This window comes from Schistocerca serialis, chromosome 9 (assembly GCF_023864345.2).
Source record: "Schistocerca serialis cubense isolate TAMUIC-IGC-003099 chromosome 9, iqSchSeri2.2, whole genome shotgun sequence".
Taxonomy (NCBI): domain Eukaryota; kingdom Metazoa; phylum Arthropoda; class Insecta; order Orthoptera; family Acrididae; genus Schistocerca; species Schistocerca serialis.
This window is the reverse complement of record NC_064646.1, coordinates 490,645,599-490,663,253: the sequence shown is the minus strand read 5'-3', so window position 1 is coordinate 490,663,253 and position 17,655 is coordinate 490,645,599. Positions and strand designations below refer to the sequence as shown.

Below are 17,655 nucleotides of genomic sequence, written 5' to 3'. Positions count from 1 at the left end.
GTTAGAAACTGTAAAAACTGAGTCTTACTGTACTCCGTTCTCCCTTACTTAAATGTTCAAATGTGTGTGAAATCTTATGGGACTTAACTGCTGCTAACGTTATCAGTCCCTAAGCTTACACACTATTTAACCTAAATTATCCTAAGAACAAACACACACACCCATGCCCGAGGGAGGACTCGCGTTAGTTTATTTTCTACAAACCATGAACTTAGGTCGTGTTCTGCACTATTTGAAACCGAGCCAATGTTGCACACAACATCCTTTGCTACCAAGCTAGTGTCGTCAGGAAACAGAAACATTTTAGAGTTACCTTTAATACTAGAGGGCAAATCATTTATATTAAGCTGATTCTTATTGTATTGTTGACTGCATTTACTTAATCTTATTGACTGAATTTTTTCGGGTTCATAAACATTTTTTTTATCTGTTATTACTTTTGTGTTGTAATTTCATGTACTGACACGTTTTATGATCTTGGAGATTTGCTCCTCAATTTGGTCCTACGGGACTTGACGTGTAAATAAATAAATAATTATGGATCGTCGTTCATACTGTACCAGATCCAGTTGAGTCCTCCAACAGTTATGAGCTTCCACGCCAGTGGTGAGCTGAGGTGTGTTCCAGCAGCTTCAGACTGAGTCCGCTCTTCCCACTTTCCGACAGAGACGCTCAGGAAGTATCCTCCGCTGCCTTTCCTGAACCGCGACTGCGTGGAGCCCTACAAGATCCCGGACAGCGACGTCGTCGTGGACAAAGGAACGGCAGTCGTCATCAGCCTGTTCGGCCTTCACTACGACCCGGAGCACTTTCCTGATCCAGAGCGCTACGACCCCGAGAGGTTCTCCGAGGAGCAGAAGGCCAAGAGGCACCCCTACGTGTACCTGCCATTCGGCGACGGGCCTCACATCTGCATAGGTTTGTATTGGCTACTGCTGTTCGTGATACACATTAATATAGGTATACAACTATAGTCAGAAGCCGGAGTAGAGTAGGCAACGAAACGTGGTCGAAAAAGTCTACTCTACAATTAAGTGCAGTTTGTTAGGTTGAAAGGTGTCAGGCAATTCCAACACCTTCCATGAAAACCCTGACATGATAGCAAATCCGGCAGTATGTGACATAGCTCCGAATAAATCCTGACATTAAATTAACCAAAGTAATACGATCAACGAGTGAGCAAATGGAATACCACAGACTAAGACAAGAACACCTAAATCCATGTCATACCTTCCCACCGTGAAACAGACGCAGTTCCGAGGGGAGAAACGAGAACAGAAGCCGAGAGCAGAGTCGTGTAAGCTAGAAGGCCTTACGAGAAGGGACACCCACATCACCCGCCGACCGTCAAGACCACCCCCCAAGCCCATGTTAAATGATAGAGCCTTCCAGAAGAACAGTATAGATCTTACAATAACACTAAAAGGGCCACACCAGCTGCAAGTTTTAGCGTGAGAATATACGCGTCTCTGTTACGTAGCAAACTGTTGTGTACATAGTTCCGCATAGTCAGCGCATACACAACTTTCCCACTAGAGCGCGCCACGCTAAGCACAACAGCACAGGCACAGCGCTCGTCCGTCTCCGCACTACGAGATGGCGCTGCCTTAGAGACGGACCAAATTCTGCTTCCGCCGATCTGCATATTAATATGTAACACAGCCAATGAGATTGCTGCTAACGTAGAACCTTTTCTCCTCGCAGACCGCACTCGCGCAGTGATAACTGAATGCGCGAGGTATTATAATGAGTGTACAGACCTCCAATTAGCCAGTCTGCATTAGTCTGTACCAGTCTATAGTCAAGTTTCAGTCTGTGCCTAATAAGATTATCATATTCCTGTACATAGCCATGAGGATAAATGAATAGACACTTTGTCAAGTATCAGAGATATGTGAGAATAAGATTAACATACCAAGACCAAAGGAACTTCCGATTGTCAATTGAAAATAGCATCCAGAACCAAGTTAAGTAGTTTTTAGGCTTGTTATTATTTTAATAAATGTGTGTGAAAATTAATCAAGTTCTGTTTAACGTTGGTCACCGTCAATCTGCTACTCTAAGCGTGCAAGTGGCATTTCTATCGTCTGACCTAACGCCAGAAGATAAACACGCCACGATAAGACCACGAGACATATTTCTGACACTCGCATAGAGCGACAAGTCAAATAATCTGATGGTGTGTGTATCGAAGGTCTTACAGTACGCACACCACACAAACATTAAAAACATTGCCCCACCACGAAAAGCATAACGTTTCTCATTGGATAGACAGAATTTTTGTAGCCGGAGCTTAAGGTTAACATTGAGACCCTGACTGGTCAGTTGAAAACACAGGCAGATAGCTTTTCTTAAACCAGCTTCGGTAAACTGTAGTAAAGAGAAGATAGAAAGAGTTGCTTCCAAGACGGCGAGGTGTGTGGAGCTGCGTCGCCCGCCGCCCCCTGACGCTGACTAACCACCGACAAGATAATGAACGCACGCGATGCCGCATAAGAGTCATAAGGCTTCACTCAGAACTGCAGAAGTCTCATCTGTTACATCGCCTTTTTGAGTAATACTAGTGTCGATCGTCAATTACAGCTATTCACATTTGCTACTAGAAGTTAAAATCTGAAACGCGATGATTTTTCTGTTATATAATTATTGAGAAGCCACATCAGCCACTGTAATTTACGACAAGTTAAATAAGTAATTGAAGATAATTGAGGGTCACTGTAGACCGTTTTGATAGTTTTCTCTTTTATGAAACTTAACTTAAACCTAGATTATAGATGTGATATGGCATAGGTCATCCTTCGATCCATTATAGAACTTGGAAACCCATTCAGAGAATATTCGTTCACATTTTTGTTGAATGCAGTTGGTTTTTATCATCACGTATTAAAATATTTCCTTTTATCAATAGTGCAATTTATAAACAATGTTTTGTGAGTAGAATAAAAATTCCAATGGTAAACTTAACTACTTTCTCGACGTTATTTTACCAGCTAACTATAAATAGGAAAGCCTTGAACCCCTTCCACTAAATTTAGTTAGTATTAAGATTCTTTTACAGGGAGTGCAGTGGAGCTGACGCTGAAATCATTAAGTGTTTAGTTATATCATCGCTAGTCTCACTGAACTCTTCTGAACGCTACATGTCATGTGTGGTCTGGCGTCTCCTTACCAGCAACAGGTCCCAGGTTCAAACTAGTCAATTCCCTAAAAACAGGCTCAGTGCGTCGTTGCGCGAAAGTGGTAGGGAGACACGACTTAGAACAAACAGACACCACGCAGAATGTTAGGTGTTTCCCTGGATAAAATACACTTTACAATGCGTTCCTTTCATTAGCCTACTTGATTGCTACTTACACAGCTGTATTCAGGCCCACTTATCACTGTTTGTGATGAGAAGTTAACCACTTCCAACGTTACGACAGAGGATATAATATAGTAATTTTTAAAAGAGATCATACAGGATGGCGCACGAAATGTGTTACCATTTTGTTTCTGAATATAAACTCTATTGTCAATACAATCTGAAAGGAACATATACTACAATGAAGAGCCGTCCATGGAGATTTGTTCTAACTCAGCACATGCTCAATATGTCCACCATTTCGTTTCCTAACTTCCTTCAAACGAACACTGAAGTTAGTCATTACCCTACGGCACATGTCTTCCGTAATTTCACTGCAAGCTTGAAGAGTAAGTCTTATGAGCTCCATTAAATCACGTGGACGTTTCGGGAAAAATTTTTCCTTTAGGCACCCCCAAAGAAAAAAGTCACATTGATTGAAGTCTGGACTATTGGGGGGCCAATTTTGTCCGTCATTGAAGCGACCTGGACACCTGAGTGAAATGATCCGCATGTCGAAATGTTCGTGTAAAAACTCCAACACAGTGTTTGCAGTATGTGGCCTTGCTCCATCTTGCATGAACCACTGCGTGCTGAAGGACAAGGCAGTAGCAAGAAGCTGTGGAATGAAGCTATTGCGAAGCATGCTCAAATAACGCTCGCTGTTCACAGTTTCTTCAAAGAAAAAGGGTCCAATAAGTCCGTGACTGGAAATTGCTGCCCACGCTGTAATCCACGGAGGATAATGTTGTCGTTCATGAAGCACTTGTGGGTTTTTAGTGGCCCAAAAGCGTACATTTTGTTTGTTAACCACACCGTCTAAATGAAAATGCGCCTCGTCTGAAAACCAAACGTTGAGAGTTTCGTTCCTATACTCCGCCCACTGAGCAAACAGTAGTCTCTGCTGCTTGTGTTCTTCAGTGAGCTTCTGTGCACAGGTCATCTTGTATGGGTACACATGGAGGTCACTTTCAAGAATGCGTTGAACGGAGCTTCTGGATATTCCCAGTTGCACTAGCTGCCTTTCTTCACGATTTCCCGGGACTTCTCTGTACAGCAACTCGTACCGCTTCAATATTCTTCGGCGGCGAACAAACGGTCTTAGGCCGAGGTCGCTTCGCTTCCAATACTGTTCCTTCCTGTACAAATTGATCGCACAACCTGTGGATGGTCTTCTTGCAAGGGACCCATCGTGTTGTCGAAAACAGTCACAACAAGGTCTTTCGTTTCATGAAAAAGTAACACAATTGCCGATCGTTGCTGTGTCGTCAGTCTTCCATTGTCAGCCATTGCTGCTTACTAGTCTCCTAGCAGCAGTATCGTGAATTACACGTCATTTCCTAACTCATTTGTTTTTCCAAGCTCTACTGGTACTGCTGTAGAGCTCCAAGAGGGATATCTGATGTGCGTCGTAAATTGTGAAAGAAACAATTGGTAACGCATTTTGTGCGCCACCCTGTAAATTTACATGACTGTGTACTCCAACGATGAGAACTGGCACAGTAATAATATCATTTGTTAGAAATATTTTATGCAACAAGGACGCTGGGCAAAAGATCAGTCACCCCTTCAGAGACGTCGCGCTGTAATACCGTGTAACACCGGACTACGCCTGATGATGACGTGTTGTCCGTTCGTAAGCTGTTTGAGATGGAAACGTTACAGTTCTGCGACCGATTGTCATTGACAAGGCGTGACATTCACCTCCTGTCTCTCTCTGTTAGGATGTTCTCACGACCACTATTCTGACGCCGTCTGCATATTCTGTGTCTGGTACATCATTCATTGTAGACAGGTTCCACCGTCCGCGCCGATCTCCCAACAAATCGGGCAACCGTATACACGGTGTGGTCGCGATCACGTCGAAACACGATAGCTCTTCTCTGTCACTATGTATCTCTCTGTGTCGATTTACAAGGAACTTCTTGACTGTGAGGTCGTAAAAGGCCAACAATATTTACGGCATGCGACGCCCCACACATTGTCTACTACGCGATCACAATATTGACAGCTAATGGCAAAAGGGGCGGTACTGAAGGAATCCAATAGTGAGCGCAGCATGAGGCGAGTACCTCACAGTGCTAGTGCTGTTCGTACAAAGCAGAGCAATGGAAACGATAAACAAAGCAAACATTGCGTTTTATCTGTAATAACAGCTGCCGAAATTGACATTTCGTCACAAAGGAACCCGAGGAAACGCAGAGTGAGAAAGAAGTAGCAGATGAAAGATTAGCGTATATGTAAAATGAATCAGTGAAATGTGTGGTATCGTATATAATCGACTGTGGGGACAATGTACATGAGGAGTACAATGATGACGGTACGTGCTTAAGTGAGAGTGGTGTTGAAACAGGTAGTTCATCAAATGGTTCAAATGGCTCTGAGCACTAAGGGACTTATCATCTGAGGTCACCAATCCCCTAGAACTTAGAACGACTGAAACCTAACTAACCTAAGGACATCACACACATCCATGCCTGAGGCAGGATTCGAACCTGCGAGCGTAGCGGTCGCGCGGTTCCAGACTGTAGCGCCTAGAACCGCTCAGTCACAACGACTGGCCAAGTAGTTCATCATCCTTGTCGGACAGAGAGCCACAGATCCCATCTCCAGTGACACGTGGTAAGGGAAATCAATGTCCAAGCAGCGAGTATTAAATATAATCACGTACATGGAAAATCATCCGCAGCATAGTAAAAGAACAATTAGGAATAGATTTCGAGTAAGTCTGCAGCAATATTATCGTGTAGTGTGAAAGAAAAATACCGATATTCAAGCAAGGACAAGAAGCACGTGCTACAAAACCTAGTGTTTCCGCGTTTCCGGGATACTCGATACAGCTTACAAGATGTGTGTTAGTAACCTACAACTTTATGCACATCAGAGTACGCGAGACACTGAGTGTAATGATTTCAAAGGAAGCAGTGAATGGTTGCATACCTTCAAACATAGCTACAGAATGGAAAGACGTAACAACAAACTGCGGAATCGCCCCAAACATTTGTTGAAGAGATAAACAAAATAATCCCATTGATCACAAGGAATTAGTTTTGAACTCTGACCAATTGGGATCTGAAGAGGAAATGCATATTAAAGGAACGCTGGAAATTAGAGGTACAAGAGAGTTGTATGAAGATCGACTAACATCAATCCCTCAAAGCAGTCGCATACAATTATCCCGACTGTTAATCTGGATGGTAAATTGACGGCAAAGTTATTTATTGTGTTGAGTGAGGTTGGTGGTGCTCTGCCCCTACGATTTATTCTCGTGTACGTGGGCTTGCAAGGGCATTAGGGAATATTTACGTCACAGCAAGCAAGAGTGGGAAAATGGACGTACGAGAACTACAACTATGGTATGACCACTGTCTCTGACCAGTAATTGGTTAAAATAACTTGCTTCTGCTTGATTTCTGGTCTGCATATAAAAATCATACTCCTTAAGAGCAAACTATCCTTGCTGAAAAGTGTGTGACATTGCAATTCATACACCTGGCACTATTTGGCAAATTCAGCCTCAGGATGTCTGTTTTTTCCGCACCTATAAAACATATTATCGCACTATCTGCAGCTGCGCCTTAAAAGATAGCCAGTTCCACGATAAACTGCACTACAGGCCGTGTCGTATTCCGTTGCATGTCATCACATTCCATCAGTTCTTGTCACCGTGTTACACCAGTATGATTCTATATGCATTCTTTAAGAGTGGACACCTAGCTGAAAATCCTACCCTGTTTGTAACTCCCAAGGAGTTCGCCTTAGAATCTGATGGGGCGAACCTTTGTGATCACTGTAGCATTCCGTGTTCATGGTGCAAGCTAATGATTTGTTTCGAAGATTTCTTAAGTGTCAGCTATGGCCATCTTGTGAAGTGTGGTACATACATCCCGTAGAAGGTTGATCTCTGCACCTCCTGGACACTCATTTTCTGTCGCCCTCGTGATGCATATGGTGAGTCATTGTCAGCTAATATTTTTCCTATCATAACTGTTAACACAACGGTTTCAACAGACACTTACTGAAGACTGAGCTTGCTACTTTGCACTCAAGAAGTTCCTTGTTTGAGCTCTAATCCCACAAAAGCGGCTGTAACGTACACATCACACCACTACCATTACTTATGTCGCGGGTCGAGGGTCACATGACTGCCAGGTATCCGGCCTACAACACTCCAAAACGGGCAAAGCGCTGTTTTGTGTGGGCGCCAAACATTTAGTCTGGTGGGATTAAATTGTAAAACAGTAACAGTATAATTTTTATCGACTACTCAATTTCTGAAGATTAAATTTAGTATTTTAACCTTCTCTCCGTCGACCTTCATTTTAGTGTATGTTCCCTGAGCTACTGTATTCCTTCAAAAGGTTGCTTCTCCAGCAACAGCGCTAGAAAGTTCCTGAACTTGCACACAAACCAGATGGCGAAAAAATCACCGGGAATGCCATCAGAATCTCTTGACGTGCACTGTGGTTAAGAAGTACAGCACAGCGAGAGTTCTTCGTACGGTAATGAATTCCCAAAATCACGGATCATGAACAGTTCTGTAACTCTAATAACTAGTTTTTCCCTGTACCTACTTCCTGATGTCTAGTGTACTTCACTCACATTTAGTCTTCTTAGTTCTGAAATTTTCAGAAACATTAATGTGCTTAAATATTTTACACTTTTCAGAATGTTAAACAAAGGCGAAATATGCATTCTGAAGTCCTTCACTGTGAAACCCCATGGAATCTTGATCTGCTGTAATAAAGTTTTTGATAATCAGGGTGACACCCTCTTTTCGATTTGCAGGTATGAGACTCGGTTTACTGCAGACCAAAGTGGGTCTTGCGAACATCCTGTCCAAGTGTTGCGTGCGACCTACGAAGAACACAACCAGGCATGTCACCTACAACACCAGAAATGTACTGCTGCTGCCCACAAAGGAAATCGAGCTGCAATTTGTGGAACGATGCTAGGAGATTCACTAGCGCGCCAACATGACATAAAGAGGAACTTTAAAGACTGTACGTGGCTTAATCGTCTGTCTATTGTGCAGCAGTAGCATATGTTTGTTTCATTTTGTAATAATAAAAGTATAATACTTAGGAATCTATTTTTCACACATTTACTTTCTTCCTCGCACTATGGACAGAGTATTTCCAAAATTCACAGTGATAACTACACAGCACTCATCACAGGAAAGCCCCTCGTTTTATGAACACTGAACTTTCCGGCTGCTTCCATCATGTCACTCTGGAAACAAAAAACCTGCCGCTTTTACAATTTGCATACCATGTTTTCAGCTCAGTTATTTGTCTACTGGCAGTTATTTATGGTATGTTATCTACTGGTGTAATTAGATAGATCACATTACAATTTTGTGGCCATTATTCAATTTAGTCTTTGAATTATTCATATCACTTTCTAATACAGCATCTGAAACCACCTGATATTTATAAATACCTGCTATTCAGTAAAATATGTGTAACATTTACAATAATATTGGTTATAATTAAAGTAATAATCATAAAAGGCATAGTAACAATAATAATAATAATAATAATAGTAATAATAATGTTGAGGGGTTTGCCATCCCAGTACAAGAAGTGTGGTAAGTAGTATACATAACAAAAAGAACAGGGCTCCAGTATGTTCTGCCTGTCGTAAAAGGCGACGAAAAGAACAAACCTCTAATAGGGCTAACCCCCCTTTTAGTGTGATTGGTTGGTTCAGGACAGAACTAATGAAGCCTCGGACAAGCGCTGTCATGGTCGGGCACGACGCTTGAACACTATGCCCGTCCACAATGGTAACGACACTGCTAGCCACATGGAAAATGATTTAAATCCAAATAGAGGTGTTTTGCAGGATATGCTTCCTGCAACCATTCTAGAAGGAAAACAAAGACAGCGGATGAGATGGTCAGATGAAGTTACCCGACACCTCATGTTCTGTTATTACCAAGCAACAAACTTAGGAACCAGCACAACTGAATACAGATCACAAGTATACACAACATTTATTATCAGACACTCAGAATTAAAATTTTTTACAAAACAACGACTACCTGATTAGATCCATGTAATAATCAAAAATAACAGGATACCCCAGTCAGAATTAGAAAACAAGTACAACAAATGCTGGAACAAAATAATGTGCAATCAGAAGAAGAAGAAGAAGAAGAAAATACAGTAATGGGCTCAAACATCCCAGAGCAAACAAAGAACAACACGCATCCATTAAACAATCAGAGGAAAACGAAATCTTAAGACAGCCACCAGAACAAGCATAAATAGAACACGAAGTGACACACATGTTAGATGTAGAAGAAAACTTTCAGCTGACATATATAGAATACAAAGACACAAATTCAGACATTAGGCCATTCTTACATAGACCACCAAATAACCCACAAGTCGAAACAATAATAACAACTATCAACACAATCATACACAACAAAATAAATGAAAATACAACTATGGAAGAGTTACAACAACTGGTTTACATAGGAGCACTCACTACAGTAAATATACACACTAAGCAGAGATCAGAACCAACCAACACACAGAAGAAACCCACAAAACCAGCATGGCAACACAGGCTACAGATCAGAATAGAAAAACTGAGAAAAGACATCGGACAGCTTACACAATTTATAAGAAATGAAATTTCAGACAAAAAATGAAAAAGGTTAGGTAAAATCTCACAGCAAGAAGCGATAGAGCAATTAGATGAGAAGAAGCAGAAATTACAAGCTTTGGCCAAACGACTTAGAAGATACAAAAAAAGTGAAAATAGAAGGAAACAAAACCAAACATTCAACACAAACCAAAAGAAATTTTACCAGACAACAGATAACACACACATTAAAATATACAATCCACCAAACATAACAGACATGGAACACTTCTGGAGCAACTTATGGTCAAACCTGGTACAACATAACAGACATGCAAGAAACAGACACATACAAGATGATACCACAAATGCCTGAAGTGATAATTTTGCAACGTGAAGTCACCCGAGCAATTAATTCTATGCGCAATTGGAAAACCCCTGGAAAAGATAAAATAGCAAATTTCTGCATAAAGAAGTTCACCTCAACACATTCACATCTAACTAAATTATTTAACAATTACATTGCAGACCCAACACAGTCCCTGATACACTTACATAAGGAATAATTTATCTGAAACCTAAAGATCAAGCAGACACATCAAACCCAGCAAAATATCGCCTCATAACATGCCTACCAACAATATACAAAATGTTAACTTCAGTCATTACACAGAAATTAATGACACATACAACACAACAAAATTATAAATGAAGAAAAAAAGGCTGTTGCAAAGGAGCACGTGGATGTAAAGAGCAACTGAAAATAGATGCAGAGGTGACATATCAAGCTAAAACTAAACAAAGGTGGCTACACAACGCATATATTGGTTACCAAAAAGATTTTGATAGTGTACCCCACTCATGATTACTACAGATATTGGAAATATACAAAGTAGATCCTAAATTGATACAATTTCTAAACATAGTAATGAAAAATTGGAAAACCACACTTAATACCCAAACCAATTCAAATAATATCACATCACAGCCAATACAGATTAAGTGCGGAATATACCAAGGAGACTCATTAAGTCCTTTCTGGTTCTGACTTGCTTTGAACCCACTATCCAACATGCTAAATAATACAAATTATGGATATAAAATTACTGGAACATGCCAACACAAAATCACACATTTGCTACACTTGGACGATCTAAAACTACTGGCAGCAACAAATAAACAACTCAACCAATTGCTAAAGATAACAGAAGTATTCAGCAATGATACAAATGTGGCTTTTGGAACAGGCAAATGTAAGAAAAATAGCATAGTCAAAGGAAAACACACTAAACAAGAAGATTTCATATTGGATAACCACAGGACTGCATAGAAGAGATGGAAAAAACAGATGCCTATAAATATCTAGGATACAGACAAAAAATAGGAATAGATAATACAAATATTAAAGAAGAACTAAAAGAAAAATATAGACAAAGACTAACAAAAATACTGAAAACAGAACTGACAGCACGAAACAAGACAAAAGCTATAAATAATTATGCTATACCAATATTGACCTACTCATTTGGAGTAGTGAAATGGACTAACACAGACCTAGAAGCACTCAATACACTTACACGATCACAATGCCACAAATATAGAATACATCAGATACATTCAGCAACAAAGATTCACATTAAGCAGAAAGGAAGGAGGAAGGGGATCTATCGACATAAAAAACCTACATTATGGACAGATAGACAATTTAAGAAAATTCTTTATAGAACGAGCAGAAACTAGCAAAATACACAAAGCAACCACTCATATAAATACATCGGCTACACCAATGCAATTTCATAACCACTTCTACAACCCTTTAGATCACATAACATCAACAGATACGAAGAAAGTAAATGGGAAAAAGAAAACACTACATGGCAAGCACCCATATCATCTAACACAGTGGTTCCTTTGAAAGGGCACGGCCGATTTCCTTCCCACTCCTTCCCTAACCCGAGCTTGCGCTCCGTCTCTAATGACCTCGTTGTCGACGGGACGTTAAACACTAACCACCACCACCACCACCATCTAACACAGCCACACATCGATCAAGACGCATCCAACACATGGCTAACAAAAGGCAATATATACAGTGAGACGGAAGGAATCATGATTGCAATACAGGATCAAACAATAAACACCAGATATTACAGCAAGCATATTATTAAAGATCCCAATACCACAACAGATAAATGCAGACTTTGCAAACAACAAATAGAAAAAGTAGATCACATCACAACCGGAAGTACAATACTAGCAAATACAGAATACACCAGAAGACATGACAATGTAGCAAAAATAATACATCAACAACTTGCCATACAACATAAACTAATAAAGCAACACGTTCCCACATACAAGTATGCACCACAAAATGTACTGGAGAATGATGAATACAAATTATACTTGAACAGAACCATTATAACAGATAAAACAACACCACTTAGCAAACCTTGTAAGTAGGCTGTTTAGGTTCTTATATTGGTAACCACTGTCACCTAGCGTCCTGTATGAAAATCACTGGCTGTGCTGTGTGCAGTCTGTGGCTAGTTTGAATTGTTGTTTGCCATTGTAGTGTTGGCCAGTTGGCTGTTAACAGCGCGTAGCGTTGCGCAGTTGGAGGTGAGCCACCAGCAGTTGTGGATGTGGGGAGTGAGATGGCGGAGTTTTGAGAGCGGAGAGACAGTAAATTTGTAATATTGAGTATCATGGACTGATATTATGACTTTTGAATTGTTTGTTCTCTATCAAAATCTTTCATTTGCTAACCATGCCTATCAGTAGTTAGTGCCTTCAGTAGTTTGAATCTTTTATTTAGCTGGCAGTAGTGGCGCCCGATGTATTGCAGTAGTTCGAGTAACGAAGATTTTTGCGAGGTAAGTGATTTGTGAAAGGTATAGGTTAATGTTAGTCAGGGTCATTCTTTTGTAGGGATTATTGAAAGTCAGATTGCGTTGCGCTGAAAATATTGTGTGTCAGTTTAGTGTTCATCAGAACAGGTACAGAGCGAAATGTGTGAGTACGTTCAGTTCTGCTCATCTGTTTGAAAATCAAATAATGTAAGAGGTTTATTAGTACAGTCATTCATAAATTTTTCTAAGGGGACGTTTCAATCTGACATCATATTCACCAATAAAAAGAAGAAATTAACACAACTAATCGAAATATCCATAGCAAATACAACAAATATACGGGAGAAAAAATTGAAAAATACATCCAACTGGCTGAGGAAGTCAAGAACATGTGGCATCAGGATAAAGTTGACATTATACCAATTATACTATCAACTACAGGAGTCATACGACATAATATCCACCAGTACATCAACGCAATACAGCTACATCCTAACGTATATATACAACTACAGAAATCTGTAATTATTGATACATGTTCATTTACCCGAAAGTTTCTAAATGCAATGTAACATATACCGTACAGTTAAAAGGAAGTCACGCTTGATCAAGTCCGCGACACTTTCCACTTTTAACCAGACATAACGTCTGAGAAAGGAAAGAAATAATAATAGTACTAAAAATAATATTGAGGGGTTTGCCATGCCAGTGCAAGACAGTATGGTAAGTATACATAACAATTAGAAACATATTAGTCAAGTGGAAATGGATGAAAGTGTAGTAAAAATAAATGTAAATGCAGTGGCAGGCTGACCGGCTTAACAACTTACCACGTTTGGATGATAAACTGCCGGCCACTGAAACTGTAAAGTCAGTGAATACGGGAAATATCAAAATTTTTATTTTATGCATGTACACTTTAGTAGGAAGAGTATATGATAATGTTTGTAGGTGATTGAGTGTATATACAGTGCAAAACGTGGCACAGACGTTACATAGCGGTTTATCACCAAACTATCTACAACAAACTGTATAACGTAACACGCGCACTCCAATAGTCAGAGTAGTCAGTCCTTTAACACTGCATCATAACTGCAGCCAATATTCAATATGGCCAGTGATTGCACATCTAATTACTTTTATCTTCCCTCATCTTTTATTACAGTGAGAGGAACCTGTTATTTTCTGCAGCATTGGAGCTCTTTCTAGCAGGCCAGTGCAACACGATATTTTACTTAAAAGGACTAGGAGGTGTCATAAACGTGTTCATGGCTGAAAGCTGTCTTCCTGAGCAGGAGGAGATGCAGAATTCACTACGACCCATCTCAGCACTGCAGGCAATGTAGGGCAGCCTATCTGTCACAAAACTCTATTGTGTGAGACACTACGAATCCTTTTGGAAAGGACAACATGTGAATCTACCTGTAGGCACCAGAGCGGGGGAAACGTAAGACTGGCTATTACCCAGTGATCGTGCCATGAAAGAATGTTTGCTTAAAATCTTAGTAAAGGGCACTCTGATTGTCTCACAATAGTTACTTTTGTTGAAGGCACACTTTCCCACATGTGTCTATATATAAGTTCCTCAGTTGGCCATGGTTCGAAAGCTATCGTGGAGTGGTAGAGATTTTATGGCTTCCTACTCACGTCAGACCACTACTGGTTATCCATGAAAAAGGGTCTGTGAGAGTAGGAGCTAAACTTATTTGGAAAATTATTATAGTTCGGAATTCGCAAGGTCTGTTCCAATTGGCCAGTGAGATTCCTACGCTGGCAGAAGCAGCGCAGTTTCAGAGAGTTGTCAGAAGCCACTCGCTGCCAGACCATTGATGGGCAAATCCTTGCTACCAGATGGTCGAAGAGAGTACACTCTTGTTGCTTAGGGATCTCGCAGATGGATGTCTCCATATTAGAACTGAGCACAGAGGTCGACCTGGACTCATAATTTCCAGCCAATACCGCCTCCGTCTTTCACATTAATACCGTATAGGAGTGGTAAGAGAAGGTAATGAGATCACAGAATCGAGGGGCAACCAAGACTTGTCAACTGAGGTTTTGTTGCACAGTTTTACCATTAACAGCAACTGGTTACTTACATCACGCTTTTTTATAATTCTTCTGGCGTCTGTACTTAATTTTTTGGGTTCATTCTTCAACCTCCAATCATTCCCTCAGTCATTGGCCGTATCCGCAATAGAGTTTCATGTTATACTTTCACATGTCCATCCATCTGTGTCAAGGCTATACTCCATAATTGCAATCCTTTGTCCACCTATTAAATGGTTATGTACTTACCTCAGTGGCTGATTCATTTGTTCGTTGCTTTATGGTAATAGTTTGTTTCTTATATATATATATATATATATATATATATATATATATATATATATATATATATGTGTGTGTGTGTGTGTGTGTGTGATGCAGTACCCATATTTTCGTCCTTACTGGGTCACCCTGAGTAGTCTTTCTGCAATAAGATGTTTCAGCTACGTGATACTGTTTTTATTAAATTTTCATAATCTTATGGGGTACTCCCCTTCCATGGAAGTCATCAGATTTAGGAGAGATTCGTGCAATATCAGCCGGCTTAAGTTTTTTGACTTTACTGTGTTACTGTGGTAGTTAATCGAAATACTGAAGACATGTTCTATGACTTAAACAATGTATTGATTTTTATTTTTTATTTATGTCACTTAACTAAACTGAAAGTAAAAGAGCTAAATTACTAGGCTTGTAGAAAGGTTGTTGCAGTGTCAATATCAGTTGTTAATGTGAGACTGCACTGATAATTATTGAATAATAGTAGAACCCGTAAGCATGGGAACTTATTGTTGCTATTTCAGCTCAGTTCACCAATGTTTAGCTCTCTTGTGCCCTGCTGAAACCTACAGCTCTTTGGAAGCTTGTAGATTCTGGCTTCCCGGGAGAGAGACAGGATGTGTCGACATGAAATGATACTAAAATTGGTTTTATAGCAACCTTGTTCTGTTTGCTATCTTCTAAGATAACTCATAGGGACAGTATTGCATCGCGTGTTCCAACATTTCAATGCAATCTAAACTGATATTCCCCGACGTCGGCTTTTACCAGTTTTTCCATTCGTTTGTAAGGAATTCGTGTTAGTATTTTGCAACCAGACTTGTTAAACTGGTAGTTCGGTAATTTTCACACCTGTCAACACCTGCTTTCTTTGGGATTGGAATTATTATATCCAACCATGAAGTTCAAGTACATGCTCTCAGGAAAAGTGACGGCTATAGTTTCCCCTTGCGTTCAGCCTTTCGCAGTACCAGCTCAGCAAGGCCGTCATCGTTGATGTTACAAGGCCAGATGAGCCAATCATCCAGACTATTGCCCCTGCAGCTTACTGAAAAGGCTGCTGCCCCTCTTCAGGAACCACACGTTTGTCTGGTCTCTCAACAGATAAACCTCCGTTGTGGTTCCATCTACGGTACGGCTATCTGTATCGCTGAGACACGCAAGCCGCCCCACCAACGGCGAGGTTCAGAGGGTGGTATCAAGTAGATACGATTTCAGTTTTGCTGCACCTCCGCGGTTTTTCACAAGACCTGTGCCCAAAAACTGCAAGACAAGCAGAAAATAGACACATATCAGTGATTACAGTTTCCGTCCAAGTTTTTAACTCAAGTTACAGGCGTAGATGTAGATGAAGATGAGATGGGAGATACGATACTGCGTGACGAGTTTGACAGAGCACTGAAAGACCTGAGTCGAAACAAGGCCTCGGGAGTAGACAACATTCTACACTCCTGGAAATTGAAATAAGAACACCGTGAATTCATTGTCCCAGGAAGGGGAAACTTTATTGACACATTCCTGGGGTCAGATACATCACATGATCACACTGACAGAACCACAGGCACATAGACACAGGCAACAGAGCATGCACAATGTCGGCACTAGTACAGTGTATATCCACCTTTCGCAGCAATGCAGGCTGCTATTCTCCCATGGAGACGATCGTAGAGATGCTGGATGTAGTCCTGTGGAACGGCTTGCCATGCCATTTCCACCTGGCGCCTCAGTTGGACCAGCGTTCGTGCTGGACGTGCAGACCGCGTGAGACGACGCTTCATCCAGTCCCAAACATGCTCAATGGGGGACAGATCCGGAGATCTTGCTGGCCAGGGTAGTTGACTTACACCTTCTAGAGCACGTTGGGTGGCACAGGATACATGCGGACGTGCATTGTCCTGTTGGAACAGCAAGTTCCCTTGCCGGTCTAGGAATGGTAGAACGATGGGTTCGATGACGGTTTGGATGTACCGTGCACTATTCAGTGTCCCCTCGACGATCACCAGTGGTGTACGGCCAGTGTAGGAGATCGCTCCCCACACCATGATGCCGGGTGTTGGCCCTGTGTGCCTCGGTCGTATGCAGTCCTGATTGTGGCGCTCACCTGCACGGCTCCAAACACGCATACGACCATCATTGGCACCAAGGCAGAAGCGACTCTCATCGCTGAAGACGACACGTCTCCATTCGTCCCTCCATTCACGCCTGTCGCGACACCACTGGAGGCGGGCTGCACGATGTTGGGGCGTGAGCGGAAGACGGCCTAACGGTGTGCGGGACCGTAGCCCAGCTTCATGGAGACGGTTGCGAATGGTCCTCGCCGATACCCCAGGAGCAACAGTGTCCCTAATTTGCTGGGAAGTGGCGGTGCGGTCCCCTACGGCACTGCGTAGGATCCTACGGTCTTGGCGTGCATCCGTGCGTCGCTGCGGTCCGGTCCCAGGTCGACGGGCACGTGCACCTTCCGCCGACCACTGGCGACAGCATCGATGTACTGTGGAGACCTCACGCCCCACGTGTTGAGCTATTCGGCGGTACGTCCACCCG

The 17,655-nt window shown here is 41.5% G+C and overlaps 1 protein-coding gene across 1 annotated transcript in view; it reads left to right on the top strand.

Annotated features, from left to right (window-relative positions):
* LOC126418520 (cytochrome P450 6k1-like) overlaps positions 1-8,428 on the top strand; it is a 77,483-nt gene extending 69,055 nt beyond the window's left edge. Inside the window, exons 7-8 of the mRNA XM_050085319.1 lie at positions 667-918; positions 8,129-8,428. Of these exons, the coding sequence (XP_049941276.1) occupies positions 667-918; positions 8,129-8,295 (419 nt within the window). The 3' untranslated portion in view covers positions 8,296-8,428. The remainder of the gene's footprint in view (positions 1-666; positions 919-8,128) is intronic.
* Positions 8,429-17,655: the final 9,227 nt, after the last annotated feature.